The sequence below is a fragment of the Dipteris shenzhenensis genome, chromosome 13 (assembly GCF_047967505.1).
Source record: "Dipteris shenzhenensis isolate YYH24624 ecotype China chromosome 13, Dip_SZ_1.0, whole genome shotgun sequence".
NCBI lineage: Eukaryota > Viridiplantae > Streptophyta > Polypodiopsida > Gleicheniales > Dipteridaceae > Dipteris > Dipteris shenzhenensis.
In genome coordinates, this window is record NC_141608.1 from 14,979,387 (window position 1) to 15,000,879 (window position 21,493).

General features: G+C 43.6%; 1 protein-coding gene across 3 annotated transcripts in view; it reads left to right on the top strand.

Annotated features, from left to right (window-relative positions):
- UGLYAH (ureidoglycine aminohydrolase) overlaps window positions 1-20,860 on the top strand; it is a 154,449-nt gene extending 133,589 nt beyond the window's left edge. The window contains exon 11 of one of the 3 annotated variants that reach the window (XM_087383596.1): window positions 20,399-20,860. In XM_087383596.1, coding sequence (XP_087239722.1) covers window positions 20,399-20,480 — 82 coding nt within the window. In that variant the 3' untranslated portion in view covers window positions 20,481-20,860. The remainder of the gene's footprint in view (window positions 1-20,398) is intronic. The other 2 variants (XM_087383595.1, XM_087383597.1) reach the window with 2 other exon arrangements.
- The last annotated feature ends 633 nt before the right edge of the window (window positions 20,861-21,493 follow it).

Sequence of the window (21,493 nt, forward strand, 5' to 3'; positions counted from 1 at the left end):
TAGCCCTGAACTATGAGGATGCCAGAGGCAGATCTGGTGGATTTGTGCAGGCAGGGACTCAGTATGAGCACCCGAGGAAAGGGGGATTTCAGAGGAAATGGGTTTCAAAGACAAGTGTCTCGCAGCCAAGTGGCCAAACCAAGCAGGTGAAGCCGGTTGAGGGACCAACGAAAACAAGTACCACCGTTGGGGTGAAGCGTTGGGGTGAAGAGGAAAATAACTCCAATGGCAGCCCGGGCTTGGTCAAAGTCCTCATTGACCCCTGAACAAAAAGAGAAAGCTAGGAAAGAAGGATTGTGCTTCGGCTGCCTTCAGCGACATCAGTGGAAGGATTGTCCACTGAACAAAGATCGTCGCACGGCTAATATGATAATATCTGAATGCGACGTAGAAATGCAGGAGAGTCCCAGTGCGGAGCATATGCAGATGCAACTGGCGGGACCTTCTCAGAGGTTAGTACCTTGTTTGTTATGTGTATCTGTTGCTAAGTTAGTGACGAGTGCACCTGATAACATCCTATCTAAGCCCGCAGCAACGGGGTATACAGCCTTCAATGATACGGAGTTAATTAAAATGAAAGGGCAAGTAGCCAGTCATGATGTCATTGTGTTGTTTGACTCAGCGTCAACTCACAATGTGATTAACTCCAAGCTCGTGAAGAGGCTGAAATTAAAGACAAGTCCATCTGACTATGCGTACACAGTCAGGATGGCAGACGGAAGTTCAACTGAAGTATGGGACCAAAGGGTTACCCAGTTGGAGCTTCGGATTCAGGACTATACTGAGAAGCTTGATTTTGAAATGACCAAGCTTGCTCATGCGGATATAGCCCTGGGAATGGCGTGGCATTCTAGTAAGAATCCAGCCATTGATTGGAAAAAGCACGTATATCAATTCAAGATGAATGATGTGCTTTATGTCTTGCGAGGTGAAAGAGATATACCTCAGGGACCGTTGGTTTCCGTGATGGAAATCAGAAAGGCTCAAGTAGAGTTTTTATACCTTTGCACAGCATCGGTAGAAACGGTGGATGATTCTTCGACTAGCACTGATGTTACGCAAAGTGGTGAGATGGCCAAGCTGGCTAATCTTATAACAGAGGAGTTCTCTGAATGTTTTAGGGATGAACTACCTTATGGGTTACCTCCAGAACGGAAAGTTCAGCATAAGATTGAACTGATCCCGGGGGCAGAACCTGTAAATAGACCTCCCTATAGAATGAGTTTTACTAAAGAAGCAGAGGTGCGTAGGCAACTGGAAGAATACCTCAAGTTGGGGCAGATTCAACCAAGTTTCTCACCTTTTGCTTCACCAGTGATATTAAAGAGGAAAAAGGATGATACGTTTCGCCTCTGTATAGATTACAGAGCATTGAATAATATCACTGTTAAGCACAGGTATCCGATGGCTCGGATTGATGATTTGCTAGATGCATTACATGGAGCCGTGATTTTCAGCAAGATAGATCTTAAGTGCGGCTATCATCAGATCCGGATTAGAGCCGAGGATGTGCATAAAACCGCTTTTAGAAGCAGGTTTGGTCATTATGAGTTTTTGGTAATGCCCTTCGGACTTACCAATGCTCCAGCGACCTTCGTCATGCTTATGAACGATTTACTACGTCCGTATATCGGAAAGTTCGTAGTACATTTTATTGACGATATTTTGATATTCAGTAAAAGTGTTACTGAGCATTGTGAACACTTAAGGATAGTGTTCAGTACTTTGAGGAAAGCCAGTCTTTACGTGAATAAGAAGAAAACTATACTGTGTATTGTTACGCTCTAGCCGAGGTAGCATGACCTCGGAAGAATCAGTCGACATTTCCCTTATAGGATCTATCTTTGTAATATATGTGTTTGCGCTTTATGTAAATGATCGGGAGGGATTAATGTCAAGGTCCTAGGTGAGGGCTGATAGCACCAGACTAGACTGCTCTGATACCAAATGTAACCAAATTTCTGCCTTTCTCTTCTCTACAGATCATGGGAGTAGCACCTTTCATAACCACCCAGCCAATTCTGTCAAAGCTTCCCAGCTTGGGAGAGAGAGCTATATCAAAATCACGTAAATCATCCAATTCTTCACTTCTCTTACTAGCCTTGACAGACCCCAATTCCCTAGATAGATCTAGATGCCACATGTCATCCATATAGGGCCTTTCTAATGCAACATTTCACCCCTCACTTGGGATGCATTTAATTCCTTGCCCCTAGGCACATTCTTTGCACTAGGCCCTTGGTCTCAGACCTATCTAGTCTGGTGCTATCAGCCCTCACCTAGGACCTTGACATTAATCCCTCCCGATCATTTACATAAAGCGCATGAAAGGGCAAGTAGCCAGTCATGATGTCATTGTGTTGTTTGACTCAGCGTCAACTCACAATGTGATTAACTCCAAGCTCGTGAAGAGGCTGAAATTAAAGACAAGTCCATCTGACTATGCGTATACAGTCAGGATGGCAGACGGAAGTTCAACTGAAGTATGGGACCAGAGGGTTACCCAGTTGGAGCTTCGGATTCAGGACTATACTGAGAAGCTTGATTTTGAAATGACCAAGCTTGCTCATGCAGATATAGCCCTGGGAATGGCGTGGCATTCTAGTAAGAATCCAGCCATTGATTGGAAAAAGCACGTATATCAATTCAAGATGAATGATGTGCTTTATGTCTTGCGAGGTGAAAAAGATATACCTCAGGGACCGTTGGTTTCCGTGATGGAAATCAGAAAGGCTCAAGTAGAGTTTTTGTACCTTTGCACCGCATCGGTAGAGCCGGTGGATGAGTCTTCGGCTAGCACTGATGTTACGCAAAGTGGTGAGATGGCCAAGCTGGCTAATCTTATAACAGAGGAGTTCTCTGAATGCTTTAGGGATGAACTACCTTATGGGTTACCTCCAGAGCGGAAAGTTCAACATAAGATTGAACTAATCCCGGGGGCAGAACCTGTAAATAGACCTCCCTATAGAATGAGTTTTACGGAAGAAGCGGAGGTGCGTAGACAACTAGAAGAATACCTCAAGCTGGGGCAGATTCAACCAAGTTTCTCACCTTTTGCTTCGCCAGTGATAGTAAAGAGGAAAAAGGATGATACGTTTCGCCTCTGTATAGATTACAGAGCATTAAATAATATCACTGTTAAGCACAGGTATCCGATGGCTCGGATTGATGATTTGCTAGATGCATTACATGGAGCCGTGATTTTCAGCAAGATAGATCTTAAGTGCGGCTATCATCAGATCCGGATTAGAGCCGAGGATGTGCATAAAACCGCTTTTAGAAGCAGGTTTGGTCATTATGAGTTTTTGGTGATGCCCTTCGGACTTACCAATGCTCCAGCGACCTTCGTCATGCTTATGAACGATTTACTACGTCCGTATATCGGAAAGTTCGTAGTACATTTTATTGACGACATTTTGATATTCAGTAAAAGTCTTACTGAACATCGTGAACACTTAAGGATAGTGTTCAGTACTTTGAGGAAAGCCAGTCTTTATGTGAATAAAAAGAAAACTATACTGTGTATGGTTAGGCTTGAGTATCTAGGGTTCATAATTACTCCACAGGGGGTAGAAATGGATCCGAAGAAAGTGGCTGCGATACTAACTTGGCCAATCCCTCAGAGTCTGACCGCGTTGCGATCATTCTTGGGATTTGTCCAGTTTTATAGAAGGCATATCAAAGGATATTCCGGAATAGTATCGCCATTGACTGATCTGACCTCAGATAAAGTACCTTTTATTTGGGGACAGAATCAACAAGAAAGTTTTAACACCATAAAACAAGCTGTGGTCTCAGGACCGGTGTTAAAAATAGTTGATCCCCAGAAACCGTTGTTCCTAGAAACCGATGCAAGTGGCATTGCGGTAGGAGCAGTTCTCCTTCAAGAGGGAAGGCCAGTAGCCTTTGAAAGCAAGAAGCTTTCTCCCTCTCAAAGGAATTGGCCAACTCATGAATTGGAGTTGTATGCTGTTATCCATGCTTTAAAAACATGGAGGCATTATCTGTATGGTTCAGAGTTTTATGTGGATGTGGATCATGATACTCTGAAACATTTCTGTAAACAGCCTGACTTGAGGGGCCGCCAAGCTAGGTGGGCAGAGCTCATGCAGGAGTTTAATTTAACGATTCGGTACCGAAGAGGAAAAGACAATAAGGTAGCTGATGCGTTGTCTCGCATTATGCACAACCTGAGTTTTACGGTATTAGAGAGTGCTCTAATGACCGAGATTAGAGAAACTCAGAAGGTGGACGAGTTTGTCCAGAGCTTATGGCCTAAGGCTCATGTGTTAAAACCCGGGGAAAGTGGAAAGGATGACCTGGCATCCAGAAAAGGCCAAACTTATGCAAGATATACCATAAGGGATGGTATGCTAGTTAGAAATGGCAAGGTTGTAGTACCTGGTCAGAATGATCTCAGGCAGAGAGTCATTCGACAATGCCATGATAGCCCGTGTGCGGGACATCCAGGAGTCGAGAAGACCTATGATCTCGTGAAGGGAGATTTTTTTTAGCCAAAGATGAAAAAGCATATTCATGAATATGTGACACGGTGTTTCTCGTGTCAGGTAAGTAAGGCCGAGCGGGTGAAGCCACCCGGACTTTTACAACCCTTGGAAATACCACTAAGTAAGTGGGAGAGCATTTCCATGGATTTTATTGTAGGACTACCTGCAACGCAAGGAGGGTATAATTCTATCCTTGTGGTGGTTGATCGTCTAACCAAGATGGCTCACTTCATTCCGACTAGAGAGTCTGTTAGTGCCCCGCAAGTGGCAGATTTGTTTATTAGACATATATTTCGTCTGCATGGATTGCCTAGATCCATAGTGTCAGACAGAGATGTCAGGTTTACCGGTCACTTTTGGACAGCGGTATTCGAGACACTAAGGACTGAGTTGGGAATGAGTAGTGGGGATCATCCTGAGACGGATGGTCAGACGGAGAGAGTCAACCAGACTTTAGAGGATATGCTGAGAGCATATGTGTCATTGAGGCAACATACATGGGACAAGTGGTTGCCATTGTTGGAGTTTGCCTACAATGATAGGAAGCATTCATCTACTGGGTTCAGTCCGTTTGAGCTCAACTATGGTTATAGACCAGCCAATCCGACTATAGTTGGAGTACCTCAGAAAGTGCCTAGTGCCGCGAACTTTGTAGTTCAGATGCGGGAGATGCTAGCACTTGCGAGAGCTAACATCCGCCAGGCTATGGATAGAGCCAAGGTGTATGCGGATGAAAATCGGTCTATAAGAGTATTTGAAGAAGGAGAAAAAGTTTTTCTCAGAATTCCTTCGCACTCGAAGTCGTTGACTTCAGGAGAGTGTGCTAAGTTATCACCTCGATACTGTGGGCCGTGGTTAATTCTAAAGAGAATAGGCAGTGTAGCCTATAAATTAGAATTGCCACAGGGGTGTAAGGTGCACCCGGTTTTTCATGTTTCACGTTTAAAGAAATTTTTACATACTGGTGACTCACTAATCGAAGGTGTGGTTTTGTTTCAGGAGATAGAGGATATTACAAGGCGCAAACCAACAAGAATCCTGGACCGAGGAACAATGCAGATACGAAATCGGAAGATACCCACAGTGTTGGTTGCATGGCATGGTCAGCCTCTATCGGAAGCTACCTGGGAATCCGTATATCAGTTGCGGAGAGTGTTCCCAGACTTTATCATCGAGGACGCTGATGTCTGAAGAGGGAAGGAATGTTACGCTCTAGCCGAGGTAGCATGACCTCGGAAGAATCAGTCGACATTTCCCTTATAGGATCTATCTTTGTAATATATGTGTTTGCGCTTTATGTAAATGATCGGGAGGGATTAATGTCAAGGTCCTAGGTGAGGGCTGATAGCACCAGACTAGATAGGTCTGAGACCAAGGGCCTAGTGCAAAGAATGTGCCTAGGGGCAAGGAATTAAATGCATCCCAAGTGAGGGGTGAAATGTTGCATTAGAAAGGCCCTATATGGATGACATGTGGCATCTAGATCTATCTAGGGAATTGGGGTCTGTCAAGGCTAGTAAGAGAAGTGAAGAATTGGATGATTTACGTGATTTTGATATAGCTCTCTCTCCCAAGCTGGGAAGCTTTGACAGAATTGGCTGGGTGGTTATGAAAGGTGCTACTCCCGTGATCTGTAGAGAAGAGAAAGGCAGAAATTTGGTTACATGTATGGTTAGGCTTGAGTACTTAGGGTTCATAATTACTCCACAGGGGGTAGAAATGGATCCGAAGAAAGTGGCTGCGATACTAACTTGGCCAATCCCTCAGAGTCTGACCGCGTTGCGATCATTCTTGGGATTTGTCCAGTTTTATAGAAGGCATATCAAAGGATATTCCGAAATAGTATCGCCATTGACTGATCTGACCTCAGATAAAGTACCTTTTATTTGGGGACAGAATCAACAAGAAAGTTTTAACACCATAAAACAAGCTGTGGTCTCAGGACCGGTGTTAAAAATAGTTGATCCCCAGAAACCGTTGTTCCTAGAAACCGATGCGAGTGGCATTGCGGTAGGAGCAGTTCTCCTTCAAGAGGGAAGGCCAGTCGCCTTCGAAAGCAAGAAGCTTTCTCCCTCTCAAAGGAATTGGCCAACTCATGAATTGGAGTTGTATGCTGTTATCCATGCTTTGAAAACATGGAGGCATTATCTGTATGGTTCAGAGTTTTATGTGGATGTGGATCATGATACTCTGAAACATTTCTGTAAACAGCCTGACTTGAGGGGCCGCCAAGCTAGGTGGGCAGAGCTCATGCAGGAGTTTAATCTAACGATTCGGTACCGAAGAGGAAAAGACAATAAGGTAGCTGATGCGTTGTCTCGCATTATGCACAACCTGAGTTTCACGGTATTAGAGAGTGCTCTAATGACCGAGATCAGAGAAACTCAGAAGGTGGACAAGTTTGTCCAGAGCTTATGGCCTAAGGCTCATGTGTTAAAACCCGGGGAAAATGAAAAGGATGACCTGGCATCCAGAAAAGGCCAAACTTATGCAAGATATACCATAAGGGATGGTATGCTAGTTAGAAATGGCAAGGTTGTAGTACCTGGTCAGAATGATCTCAGGCAGAGAGTCATTCGACAGTGCCATGATAGCCCGTGTGCGGGACATCCAGGTGTCGAGAAGACATATGATCTCGTGAAGCGAGATTTCTTTTGGCCAAAGATGAAAAAGCATATTCATGAATATGTGACACGGTGTTTCTCGTGTCAGGTAAGTAAGGCCGAGCGGGTGAAGCCACCCGGACTTTTACAGCCCTTGGAAATACCACTAAGCAAGTGGGAGAGCATTTCCATGGATTTTATTGTAGGGCTACCTGTAACACAAGGAGGGTATAATTCTATCCTTGTGGTGGTTGATCGTCTAACCAAGATGGCTCACTTCATTCCGACTAGAGAGTCTATTAGTGCCCCGCAAGTAGCGGATTTGTTTATTAAACATATATTTCGTCTGCATGGATTGCCTAGATCCATAGTGTCAGACAGAGATGTCAGGTTTACCGGTCATTTTTGGACAGCGGTATTTGAGACACTAAGGACTGAGTTGGGAATGAGTAGTGGGGATCATCCCGAGACGGATGGTCAGACGGAGAGAGTCAACCAGACTTTAGAGGATATGCTGAGAGCATATGTGTCATTGAGGCAACATACATGGGACAAGTGGTTGCCATTGTTAGAGTTTGCCTACAATGATCGAAAACATTCATCTACCGGGTTCAGTCCGTTTGAGCTGAACTATGGTTATAGACCAGCCAATCCGACTATAGTTGGAGTACCTCAGAAAGTGCCTAGTGCCGCGAACTTTGTAGTTCAGATGCGGGAGATGCTAGCACTTGCGAGAGCTAATATCCGTCAGGCTATGGATAGAGCCAAGGTGTATGCGGATGAAAATCGGTCTATAAGAGTATTTGAAGAAGGAGAAAAAGTTTTTCTCAGAATTCCTTCGCACTCGAAGTCGTTGACTTCAGGAGAGTGTGCTAAGCTATCACCTCGATACTGTGGGCCGTGGTTAATTCTGAAAAGAATAGGCAGTGTAGCCTATAAATTAGAATTGCCACAGGGGTGTAAGGTGCACCCGGTTTTTCATGTTTCACGTTTAAAGAAATTTTTGCATACAGGTGACTCACTAATCGAAGGTGTGGTTTTGTTTCAGGAGATAGAGGATATTGCAAGGCGCAAACCAACAAGAATCCTGGATCGAGGAACAATGCAAATACGAAATCGGAAGATACCCACGGTGTTGGTTGCATGGCATGGTCAGCCTCTATCGGAAGCTACTTGGGAATCCGTGTACCAGTTGCGGAGAGCATTCCCAGATTTCATCATCGAGGACGCTGATGCTTGAAGAGGGAAGGAATGTTATGCTCTAGCCGAGATAGCATGACCTCGGATAGATCGGTGGGCATTTTCTCTTAGATGGCCAACTTTTGTAATAATTAATGTGCGTAATTAAATGGTCAAGAGAAGTAACTGCCAAGGTCCTAGGTGAGGGCGTAATGGCATTGACTAGATAGTTTAATAGGGCTAGGGCCTAGGTGCATCTAATGTGTAAATTGCCAAGGGGCAATTGTTTTAAAAGGGAACTCCAAGAGAGGGGTGAAAAAGGATGCATCTAAGTAAGGGCCTAAAATGTGTGACATGTGGCCAAGAACTATCTAGGGAGATTGGGGTCTCAAGGATAAGGATGAGGAAAAATCATGAAGAAATATACGTAACGAGACGAATCCTATCCTTGAGTTTGGCTGGGTGGAAAAATAAGTTGCCATCGCCCGTGATTGCACTAGTACAGGAATAGATGATTGGAAGCTGTTTGACAGTGAACATGATCAATGGCAAGTAAAATTGAATATATGCCACAAGGATGGACTGCACTATTCGAAGACGAACGTGCAAAGGCCAGGTTGCCAGTTTCCAATACTCAAGCTTTTTCCGAGGCTTAGCCAAAACCCAATCAGTTTGTTGTCGGCGAGTGAGTTCCCACCCCAAAGGGTAACCAAGATGATGAACAAACTGAGTGGGTGGAATGATATCCCCGGGCCATAATAGACTATGCCAGTCTTTGGAATGCAAAGGGGGCAGCTTAGACTTTTGAAAATTAACATGAAGACCAGCTGCCAAACCATAAAATAGAGAGGGCCTGCATCAAGGCACCAAGATCATGGGGCGTATTCTTCAAGGTAAAGAAAGAATCATCAGCATAAGCTTGAGCAACCATGCTGCGATTAGCATCCAATTCCAAGCCATGAAGTGATCCTGTAGCCACAAGATGATCAATATATTGCAGCATAGGATGAGTAGCAATGGCATACAGTAAAGCACTGAGAGGGCATCCCTGGCGGACCGAACAACGAAGAGTCCACTCATCAGAGATATCCCCAGAGATAATGCAAGCCGCATTGCTATTTCTGTAAAGCCAGTAAATAACCTGCTGCATTTTTTGTCCAAACCCCAAAGCTCGCATAGTTTGCGAGATGAAATCCCATTGAACTGTGTCAAAGGCTTTTGCAATATCTACCTGCAAGAGTAGAACATCTTGCTGCGTGTATTTGGCATATTCAATCCCAATATAAGCATTGGCAATGTTATCTGTGATATGGCGACGTGGAACAAAGCCATATTGGGAGGGATGCAACCCATCATGCAAATAACCTTTAATCCGATCAACCACCATTTTGGCAATGATCTTGTAAATGACTGGCATGAGTGTGATTGGCCTCCAATCACCCAGTGAATCACATAGCTGCTTTTTTGGAATCAGCTTGAGAAGACCCTTTTTCCATGACAAAGGCATCTGCTGATTTTGCTATGCTGTATTTACCATTTGCAGCAAGGTGAATTTAAGAAGATCTCAGAATGCAAGAAAAAATTCAACAGTGAGACCATCCCATCCTGGAGATTTCCATCTACCACAGGATCTCAGTGCATCAGACAATTCCCTTTCAGTGAAGGGATGTTCAAGTTCCAAAGCCGGAGCATAAGACAGAATTGGATGAACATGCTGCAAAAGAAGCTGACGTGCAGACACGACCCGAGGAGAAAGAGTATCCAGATGCCCAAAATGAGTGGAGAAGTGCTGCACACATAAATCAGCAAGCTCTGAACGAGATGTTGACCAAGAACCATCAGGCATCCGAATCCGACAGATATTGGCAGCCTGTCTTTTGTAGTGTAAACTCTTAAAAAATTGCTTGGAAGAGCAGCCTTTATCCAAAAATGCCCGTTGTCTGGATCGAGTTTCCCATTTAGTAAGCTTTCTGCGATCATTAGATTGAAGAGAGAATTGAGCCTGACATAAGAGCATGCTTTCCTCTGAAGACAAAGGGCGAAGATGAGCAAGCTCAATCAAACTCTGACATGTAAATTTGGCATGTGCTACAGTCTCCCTTGTGGCTTGCATATAGGATTTGCCATAATCTCGAATAACTGCTTGCATCCGAGTAACAAAAGCCTGCCAGGCATAATCCAAACCAATGCGTATCTGACGAGAGAGAGGCTGAATAGCATCAGAGACCAAGGCTTTAAAGTCAGCATGCTCCAGATAACTATTATTAATCAGAAAAAGCCTTCGGCAAGGCAATCTGTCAGTGGGAAATTCATGTAAGGAAAGCCTCAACCAAAGAGGAGCATGATCCGAATGTGTGAAAGCATGATCAACCCAAATTTGACAAGTAAAGGCATCACAATGTTGTGGATCAATCTGATACCATTTGTCCAAGCGTGCCCGATAAGAAGATTGAGCATTATGCTGAACGGTATAATCCAGAAGCATGGGCTGTAATTCCTTCCAGAGATCAACCAGGTGCAACTGAAACAAAAAATCAGACCATGCCTGTGTTTCAGAAGCCAACATATGAGTGTGGCCTGAGGTGTTGTCACCTGATTGAGGGACATTATTAAAGTCACCACAAATGAAGGCATGTTGTTGCCATGGATAAGTATGCATGGCAGCCCGGATCAAAGCTCTATCACGAGAAGACTAGGGGCGAATTCAAAAATTTCCCCTTGAACAAGGCATTGAACAATAATCCATCTACCATGGCGATCATTGAGAGCCATAATAGGTTGAAGGTCGTGCTTTACCAAAAAAGCCACACCAGAAAAGGAGTGCTCTCCAGCATAGAAGATATCATAACCAGTAAAATGGCCTATTTGACCAGCATACATATGCTGATTATGCTCTTGCAAAGCAATTATATCAGGGTGCAATTGCCTGATATACATCCAGACCAGTTTCCATTTGCGACCATCACACAGTCCCTGTACATTGAGAGTAACACACTTCAGATGATCAAGCATATTTACAGTTATGGGACAGGTATGTACAACAACTAACGGGCTGTCTACGTCTGCATTTCCACCTCAATGTCCGGGCCTCTGCCCTAGGATGAAGCATCAGCCTGAGGAGAGGACAAAAGTGCAGATACTTCTTCTTTAAGAAGCAAGGTCCGATTTGCAGTCACAGCAGCCTAGGTCAAGCCAACACCAGAGTTTTCAGCAGGTGTTTTCCCATGAGAGGATGCACCACTCCAAGTCCGAGAAGGCAAAGGTCGCGTGGGGGAGATCACTTTGCGAGGAGTTTGCCATCCATCAGTCAAAAGTTTTTCCCCCTTCCCCTGAGGTGGAGAGGACAAAGGCATAATAAAAGAAGCATTACCATGTGAGACAGCCGGGGCTTTGCCTTTGTCTTGAACAGAGAAAAACTGTTTGACCCTTTTGTTTTTGACCACAGAAGAGGCATTTGCATTCTTATTCAAAGGCTGAACCATTTCAGCTTGCACTGGCATCCGTGGAGCTCGGGAAGGGCATTGTGAAGCCATGTGCCCAAATTGCTTGCATTCAAAGCAAGCACCTGCAAACAGCCCCCACTTGAGTTTGTAAAAGGCACTCCCCATGGAAACATTATTCACAGTGACCGAATATGAAGCTGGAGTGGGATGATTTGTATCCCACAAAATGCAGAAGCGATTCGAATTTCCATTGGGTCGTGGTGGACATACCACCTTACCGAGGGAAGCTGCAATTTTAGAACAGAAGACAAGCATTGAGGAAAATCCACAACTTCTACCCAAACAGGGCAACGATGCCGAATCAATATCAATGCCTGGTAATCCCGGGTGGGAGACCAAGGCAGAACATGGACCATCTGCTGGCCATAGAAAAGAGGAGAGTGCTCTAGCAAAACCTGACGGTGCTCCTCATCAGCCATGATGATCTCAAAAAAGCCCCTCGCTGTATAATGAACTTTTTTGACATAAGAACCACCCAGGGTTCGAGTCAACCAATTCCCAACATCTGCAGCAGCAGGCATCCATCCTAGGAAGAAAATTATAATGGCATGCTTTGCATACTCCTTAACTGGATCAAATATATCATCCAATTCCACCATAATGCCAGTGGTGGGAAGTGGATCTTTCCAACCTTTAGGGGTGTCTTCAAACCCTTTATGCATAACCTCATAAACAAGCTGAGCCTCAGCAGAGTCATGAAGGGAATCATCTGAATCCATCACCTGTTTTTGTTTCTTGTTGGAAATCGACTTGTCTTTGTGAAAGGTTTTCTCATAGGAATAATCCGCCATTCGAGTTAAGGAAAAAACTTGGAAGCAGCAATGCTTTACAAGGAGGAAAGCACAGTAGGTACAAAACTGTATGGTGTTTTCCTGGCCGTACGGACGAAATCGTACAGATTTTTGACAGTACGAAATTTTTTTTTTCCTGACAGGTAAACTGTACAGACTTTGCCGACTGTATGGAATTTTTTGACTGTACGGACAAAATCCTACGGATTTTCGGAAATTTTTTGTTTCCCCTGGCAAGCAAACTGTACGGACTTCCCCGACTGTACGGATTATTTTGACTATACGGACGAAATCGTACGGATTTTTTGATCGTACGTTTTTTTTTTTTTCGGATTTTCTAACAGAGCGTATGGGACAGAAAACGGACGTCAAAAGGAACCTCGAGGGTGTCAAACTGAGGGAGAAACAAGCAGTTGTAGCATGGGAGCACGAGGGCTAGCACGAAATCTCTCTCTCTCTCACACACCTCCCCACTCTCCACCACAAGACACATCACTTACCTACACACACACACACACACACAGAGCAGGGAAGGTACCCCTACCAAGAAACCCAAAGTCAGTAAATTCAAGTCAGTACAAACAGCTAGGCATAGTCTGACTTTTTCACACACACACACACTTTTTTTTTGGTAAAATCCATTGTATTTATAAGCTCATGAATTTACAATATGGGAAGTCTCCCACACACTAGCATAGAACTCCGAAAGAGAGCCCGATAGAAGAACTCAAAAACAAGTAGAGAACACTTCAAGGCAAGTAGCATCCAAATCCCTTGCAGCAAGACTGTCATGTAAAGACTGCTTAAGGGACATTCTGAAGAGTCGACCCGGGACTCCAAAAGACAACAGGTTGATTTTTCTACTACAGATTCGGTCGACGCTCACTATGTCTTTGATATGCTTAAAGATGAATTTCAGTACAGCCGGAAGGAGTGGGCCAAACCTCCCCCGGCCATCAAATACAAGTTGAAGCTTCCATCATTGGTTGCTCCTCTTCACACACACACACACACACACACACACACACAAGCACTCCCCCCCCAACCACACACACACAACACTTTTTTTTGGGGTGAAAACTTTGATTGATTATATTACAAGAATAGTCACCTCAGAAAAGAGGTGCTGGAAAATACATCAACTGAAGATCTTAGTATAAGCCAAATATACATCTTGATCTATCTGGCAAGTCTACAAGCAATCAAAAAAGATTGCTGCAAAGAAAGCTTAAAGAAAGCAAACAAAGAAAAGTTGGGATTATTGAAGACTTTACAATTACGGTCTGTCCATAAAGTCCAAAGTGCCCAATAGCGAGTCCAAACAAAGAAAAGATGGAACTCTGGTCGCTGTGGTGGATGAAAGCCAAAAAGCCAGAAAAATTTCCCGAAGAGAAGAGTCGAGAATCTTGCTCGTAGCCGTTGTCGAAGAGAATCCAGAAACTGCTGAGAAGACGGGAAATGCCAGAATAAACGAGGCACAGTCTCTTGAGAAGTCAGACACTGATGACATAAAGCAGGAGCAATGTGCCTACGGGTCAACAACTGTCCAGATGGAAAAATTTCCAGAAGCACTCACCATAAAAAAACCTGTTGCCGAAGTGGAACCTTGTATGCCCAAAGTTCCCGCAGTCTTTTCCTCCACCATTTAGCTGGCCGATTCAATCGCCAAATAGAATTACCCTTTTCCGAAACCCAGGATTGAGGCAAAAGCATTTTGTATAATGTAGGCACAGTAATATGAGATAGCCTCAAAGGATGAGAGGAGGACCCAAGGGAAATCAGAGTCCAATCCTCTAATCGATCTTGGAGTTCCAAAGGGGGAATTGGGACCAAAGGTGAAAGCACACAAGTGATTTGCTGCCACAAAGTACGATAATGAGAACACAAACCATACTGTGTGGCTGCCAAAGAAAAGGGAAGCATAGAGCCATTATCATGAATAACATTAGCAACAGTATTGATCCCTTTAAAAGAAATAAAATAAGAACGGCGAGGCTCTTGTAAAGCAAGCGGAGGCTGAAAAACTTTTGACCAGTGAATGCTTTCAGCTCACAAAGAATTACCCATCAGAGACTATCGACCATGCCATTCCAAGTGAGGCAGAATATGCTTCTAGTCAAGAAGCAATTTGGAGACCATAGGGCAGCCATGCAAAATGCCATCAATGCACCCAAACAAGAAATCCCATTGAGTGGGTTGCCAATGACCAAAAGCAGGAGTACTGATATGTGTGAGCAGTGATTGAATCATGAAAGGCCAGGACTGATCACCTTAGCATAGAGCCATTATCATGAATAACATCAGCGACAGTATTGATCCCTTTAAAAGAAATAAAGTAAGAATGGCGAGGCTCTTGTAAAGCAAGCGGAGGCTGAAAAACTTTTGACCAGTGAATGCTTTCAGCTCCCAAAGAATTACCCATCAGAGACTATCGACCATGCCATTCCAAGTGAGACATAATATGCTTCCAGTCAAGAAGCAATTTGGAGGCCATAGGGCAGCCATGCAAAATGCCATCAATGCACCCAAACAAGAAATCCCATTGAGTGGGTTGCCAATGACCAAAAGTAGGAGTACTGATATGTGTGAGCAATGATTGAATCATGAAAGGCCAGGACTGATCACCTTTCAGAAATTGCAGCAACATTTTCCCCCTGTGAGCAAGGATGTGCACCTAGATATTAGTGTTATTCAAACCACCATGCATCTTAGGGGAACAAATTCTATGCACCAAAAGCAGTTTGAGATTTTTTCTGCCATGTTTAGAACGCCAAAAGATCTCCATAATGATAGACATAAAGGAATCAAGATCTACCTTTGTGAACATGATCATAGGCAAATAGAATTGAATATATGCAACAAGTATGGACTACACTATTCGGAGGCGAACATGTAAAGGCCAGGTTGCCAATTTCCAATATTCAAGCTTTTTTCAGAGCTTGATTAGAACCCAATCAATTTGCTGTCGACGAGTAAGTCCCCAGCCCAAAGGATAACCAAGGTGACGAACCAACTGTGTGGGTGGGATGATCTCCCCTGGCCATAAGAGACTGTGCCAGTCTTGAAGATGCAATGGGAGCAGCTTAGACTTTTGAAAGTTAACATGAAGGTCAGCTACCAAACCATAAACTGAAAGAGCTTGCATCAAAGCCGAAAGATCAGGCGGAGTATTCCTTGGAGTAAAGAAAGAATCATCAACATAAGCCTAAGCAATCATGCTGCGATTTTCATCTAGTTCCAGAATCAATGCCTGAGAATCCCTGGTAGGAGACCAGGGCAATACATGGACCATCTGTTGGCCATAGAAGAGCGGGGAGTGTTCCTTCAAAATCTGTTTGTGCTCTTCATCAGCCATTATCACTTTCTTGACATAACAACCACTCAGGGTTCTAGTCAACCAATTGCCAACATCTGTAGTAGTAGGCATCCGTTCCGGAAAGAAAATAATGATGGCATGTTTGGCATAATTCTTCACTGGGTTGAAGAAAACCCTCATGCATTACTTCATAAACCAGCTGAGCCTCTGCAGAGGCATGTAAGGGGTCATCCTGACCCATTGCTTGCTTTTGTTTTTTGCTTTGAATCGATCTTTTTTTGTGAAAGGTCTTCTCATAAGGATAGTCCGCCATTGTAGCAGAGGAAGAGAAGGAACAGAAAGCAGGACAAGAGAAGAAAGGAGGATAACTGGAAAGGAAAAACTGTACGGAGAAAAGAAAGGACAAAGTACAGTACAAAAACAAAACAGTACGGAAAGACAGTAGGGACAGCCGTACAGTACGGACAACCTGACAATACGTACAGTACGGACATCTTGACAGAAAATGTACGGACGACCTGACGTATTTGATAGAAAACGTATGGCCTAACAGAAAAATACGGACAGCACACACACACACACACACACACACACACACAGACACACACTTCTTTATATATAGAAAAAGTGAAAACTTTGATTGATTATATTACAAGAATAGTCACCTCAAAAAAGAGGTGCTAGAAAATACATCAACTGAAGATCTTAGTATAAGCCAAATATATATCCTGATCTATCTAGCGAGTCTGCAAGCAATCAAAGAAAGATTGTTGTAGAGAATGCGTAAAGAAAGTAAACAAAGAAAAATTGGGATCACTAAAGACTTTACAATTGCAGTCTGTCCATAAAGTCCGAAGTGCCCAATAGCGAGCCCAAACAAACAAAAGATGAAACTCTAGTCGCTATGGATAAAAAACAAAGAGCCATAAAAATTTCCCGAAGAGAAGAGTCGGGAATCTCGCTCGTAGCCGTTGTCGAAGAGAATCCAGAAACTGCCAAGAAGATCGGCAATGCCAGAATAAACGAGGCATAGTCTCCTGAGAAGCGAGACACTGATGACATAAAGCAGGAGCAATGTGCCTACGGGCCAGTAACTGTTCCGATGGAAAAATTCCCAGAAGCACTCGCCATAAAAAAACATGTTGCCGAAGTGGAACCTTGTATGCCCAAAGTTGCTGCAGTCTTTTCCTCCACCACTTAGCTGGCCGATGCACACACACACACACACACACACACACACTTTTTTTTAAAAGCGATAACTTTTGATTGATTATATTACAAGAGTAGCAACCTCAAAACGAGATAGCCAAAAGTACATCCACTGAAAATCTCAGTGTATGCTAAGTATACATCATGATCTATGCGTGCGCGTGCGCGTGCACACACACACACTTTTTTTTTTTTTTTTGGGTGGAATCTTTGAGTCATTATATTAAAAAAAAAGCTATCCCAGACAGGGAAAGCTATAATACATCAAGAGAAAATCTCACGGTAGGACAAATATACATCATGATCAAAGACATGAGATTGCAAGCAATCAAAAAGCGATTGCTGCAAAGAAAGTCTGAAGAAGAGAGAGTGGAAAAAATAGGATCACCAAAGACCCTATGATTATGATCCTTCCAGAGAGTCCAGAGTGCCCAGTACCGAACCCAAACCAAAAAGAAATCAAACTCCTGTCTGGGTGGATGTACACCAAAAAGCCAGAAGAACTTGCTAAAAGCAATCTGAGGAAACCGAGCTCTCAAAATCTGGCCAAGGAAGTCCAAGAAAGCACGAGAGGAAGGACAATGCCAAAAGAGATGAGGCACAGTCTCTCTCGGAGCTAGACATCTGCGACAAATAGAGGAAGCAACATGTCATCGTGCCAAGAGCTGTCCATGAGGAAGAACACCCAACAAAGCTCTCCACAAGAAAACCTGCTGATGGAGAGGAATCTTAAAATGCCAAATCTGTCTCAAACGTTTCCGCCACCATTTCATAGGACGATTAAGATGCCAAAGCTGATTTGCCTTTTGTGAGATAAATGGCAGAGGAAGTATAACTTTATAAAGAGAAGAGATAGTAATATGTGCAAGCTGTAGAGGACGGTATGACAAGCCCACAAAAGAAAGTGTCCAGTCTTGAAGACGATCTTGTAGATGCAATGGAGGAACCGGCTGAAAAGGCTGGAGAGTCAAAGTAATCTTATGCCAAAGTGGACAATAATGCATTCTAAGGCCAAATTTGGCAACAGCCAAAGGAAAAGTAAGGGGAATTCCAGCATCATCAACAACATCCCGAACCAAACGAATCCCCTTGAGACTCAGAAAATACAAACGTCGAGGCTCCTGCACACACACACACACACACACGTGATGAAAAAGATTAGAGACCATGCAAGGGATGTTAGAAATAACTAGAATAGAGGGTACATGCAGCGGAAGATAGATAGCCCAAGAGCTCACACAATGGTGTTGGGGGTCGAATCCAAAACTTCTTTACTTTGTGTGCTCAGCATAAATGTGTGAGCCAGTAAATAGACAATGCTTCAACAGAGATATAGAACCAACAAATAATATTTCCGTCCAATGTACTAGAATACAAAAGGAGTCCAAAGTCCCACCAAGTGTGGCCCTCTGTCCTTCCCAGAAGGATGCTGTCCTACTACCTCCGTGGCACTTCTGTCCTTACCACAAGGATGCTTTCCTACTACCTCCGTGCCACTTCTAGATCCCTAAGCTTTAGTAGACTTTCTCACCGTGCCTTGATCCCTGCTCCTTGCTGCCATGGAAGACAGCCAAGGGTGCAGGCCTTTTCTGAGCTATGTCTGCAGCTCTTCCAGCCCCCATTGGATCCCCTGGATGAGGGCCCAGATCTCTGCTGCTCCAATCTCTGCTGTGTTTTCTGCTGCAGTGGATGCCCCCTTGAGGGGCTCCTTTTACAGGCCCTGAAGGGCCCCAAAATGGACCGACCAGCAGGCCCCAAAATGGCTGGCCAGTCTTGTCTGTGAACCGACCTGGTAGGCAGCCTATTTGCTACCCTATCAGTCCTGCCTGGCCACGTTGCAAGCATTCAGTGGCCCAGGCCCTTACCTGCCCCAAACCGGGGTCTTTTGTAGGCCCTAGACCTGCTGCCAATAGGCGTCTTTCTGCTCCAGCAGTCCCGTTATCTATGTGGCCCTGACCAGGCCCTATAAGCCTTGCCAAAGCTCCATCCTGGCTCCTATAGATCGCCGTACAGCACCTTCCTTCCATCCGTACTGATGATGTCAGCTGTCACGCTGCGCAATCATGCTTCATCCAATCACTGACAGACATGTGGCACATCCGTACCTCTGCTGTCCACCATGGTGGCTCCAAACTGCCAGGTCTGCCCTATGTATGCTGCCCATGTGGCAGCCCCCTCTCTTTGCTTTTCTTTACTGTTCCTAAGTGCACCTCCCCAAGCTCTTCTCATATGGGGGCTTCCAGATGGGGAGGTGAATTTTCAAACAAGGTAAAGGTAGAGATCGATGAAGATCTACTTTCTCTTCAGATTCTTGTTGTGAAGCGCAGCTAACCTTTCTCACGGCGCTATCAATTCTATATATGTGGCAGATCGACTATTTTGTATGCTTAGTTCAAGGTGATTTTTCTCAAGAGGAATATAGAGGACGCACAATGCTAAAGAAAGGAAGGTCTCAAATGACTGACCATTTTCTATATTTGACCAGTTTGCTCTTTGTTGCGAAATAAGCCACACGAACCAAGCTTAGAGATCTGACAGCCTGGTTAGGATTAGTAGGGAAGAAGTAGAGGCATGATGCTAATTGACCCTGAACTTACAAATGAGAGACCAAGGACTGGGTTCTCGGCCACAGAGTTCTAGGTGCAATTTGGAAATGAAAAGAAATTGAGGACTGGATATGCTTGCCAAAACTACAATCAAACTCACTCTTTAGCTATTATGGAAAGTGTTGACTGAGATTGAGACTGAATATGTTCTGCAGAAAGTATAGTCAGGGTTATGTGCTTACCTTATTTGTAATGCTACATTGAAATACCATTGTATTTGTATTATGCATATATTACATGTTTATTGATTGCGATCGCTGGTTTGAAGTTCTTCCCTTCATTATCAGTCCACGATAATGTATACATTGTTGCCTCATTTTTCCCTACAATTTGCCAAGTACTGTTCGTGAGTTTGCTTTATGGATTAAAGGAGAATGTATGAATTTACACATCATCATTTGGTCTTCATATAAACAAGAATTTGGTGTTTACATAATGAGAGTATGGCATTGACTTTTCCATTGTCCTTAACGACATACGGACCTTCTACTGCTGTGCTTTATTTTGCACATACAAGTCATCAACGCTTGTCTTTGCTAATGCCCCCGCCCCCCGAAAAAAAAAGGAAAAAGAAAGGAAAGAGTATAAGGATCTGTTGGTGAATTTGGACATGATGATTAATGTTTAGGAACACATTCTCCTTACCTTTATAATCCCTGACTTGATAGCATTACTATATACAGGTATGGAGCACTTGGTCGGGCAAAAACCCGGTATTTACTTTACAAAGATGTCAATAGAGATCCTTTACTACCTTTTATGTAGGGTGTATTGTTTCTGGAATAGTTGTTCAGATTGGGAGTTAAATAGATTTGACATTCACATGCTACTTCCTACAAAGCTTACAGTTAGAGATTATGCTAATGGGATTATGGTCTCTCAAGATGTTTAAGGATCTTGGCTATTTCAGCTAGCATCCTACAAAGCTTACAGTACCTTAAACACCATGCTCATGGGGGTTACGATCTCGTGTGAAGTTTATGGATCATGTTTATTTTTAGCTAGCAATCCAAAAATAATTTCAGCAAAGATATTACAGGGACATAATTAAGGTTTTTAAGGGTCTAAGAGTGATGCGTGATGTGCGGTCTATTTCGATTTGGTGTGCATTGAGTTTGGTGCAACTTCATATACTTAGAACTACATCTATGCTTTCCTTCTAATAACAAATCAAGAAGACATTGTCATTTGGCATGAACATGCAGTATCTGGTGATCTCATATACAACCTTGCAGACTTAGATACTAATGAAAAATTCAGAAGAATCCTAAATAGAAGGTTGGCATTATTGTACTCTTGAATAGCGCAAATAAACATATCCTATTTTTAAAAAAGCGCTTGGTCACTGACTACTACAATAAACATTACAATACCAAAATCGATGACTTTCAAGGCAAGCTTTGAAAAAAAGAAGCAACTGTTTACTCCCATTAATAATATCCGTAAAGTCAATCAAGAGTAGAATGTTACTGAAAAGGAAGACACCTTAATGGTGGCTGTCAATCGACTAGGAGCCAAAACAGTCCAACAGAATGGCTAGGCCTCAAAGAGCAATGAATGGATGATTGTGGAACCCCCCATAAAACAACACCCCAAGTAGTGATAGATTAGTGAGAGGTGATTGAAATTGAAACAAAAAATGTTCCTAGTTAAAATAATATGTTGTTCGTCGTGCATGAGTGTCATAGTGTTGACAGGTTGGACAGTGTATTCCTCTTACACCAGGTATGCGGCAATGTTGAGTAGAAGGAAATTTTAATTGCTTCAACAATCTGCTG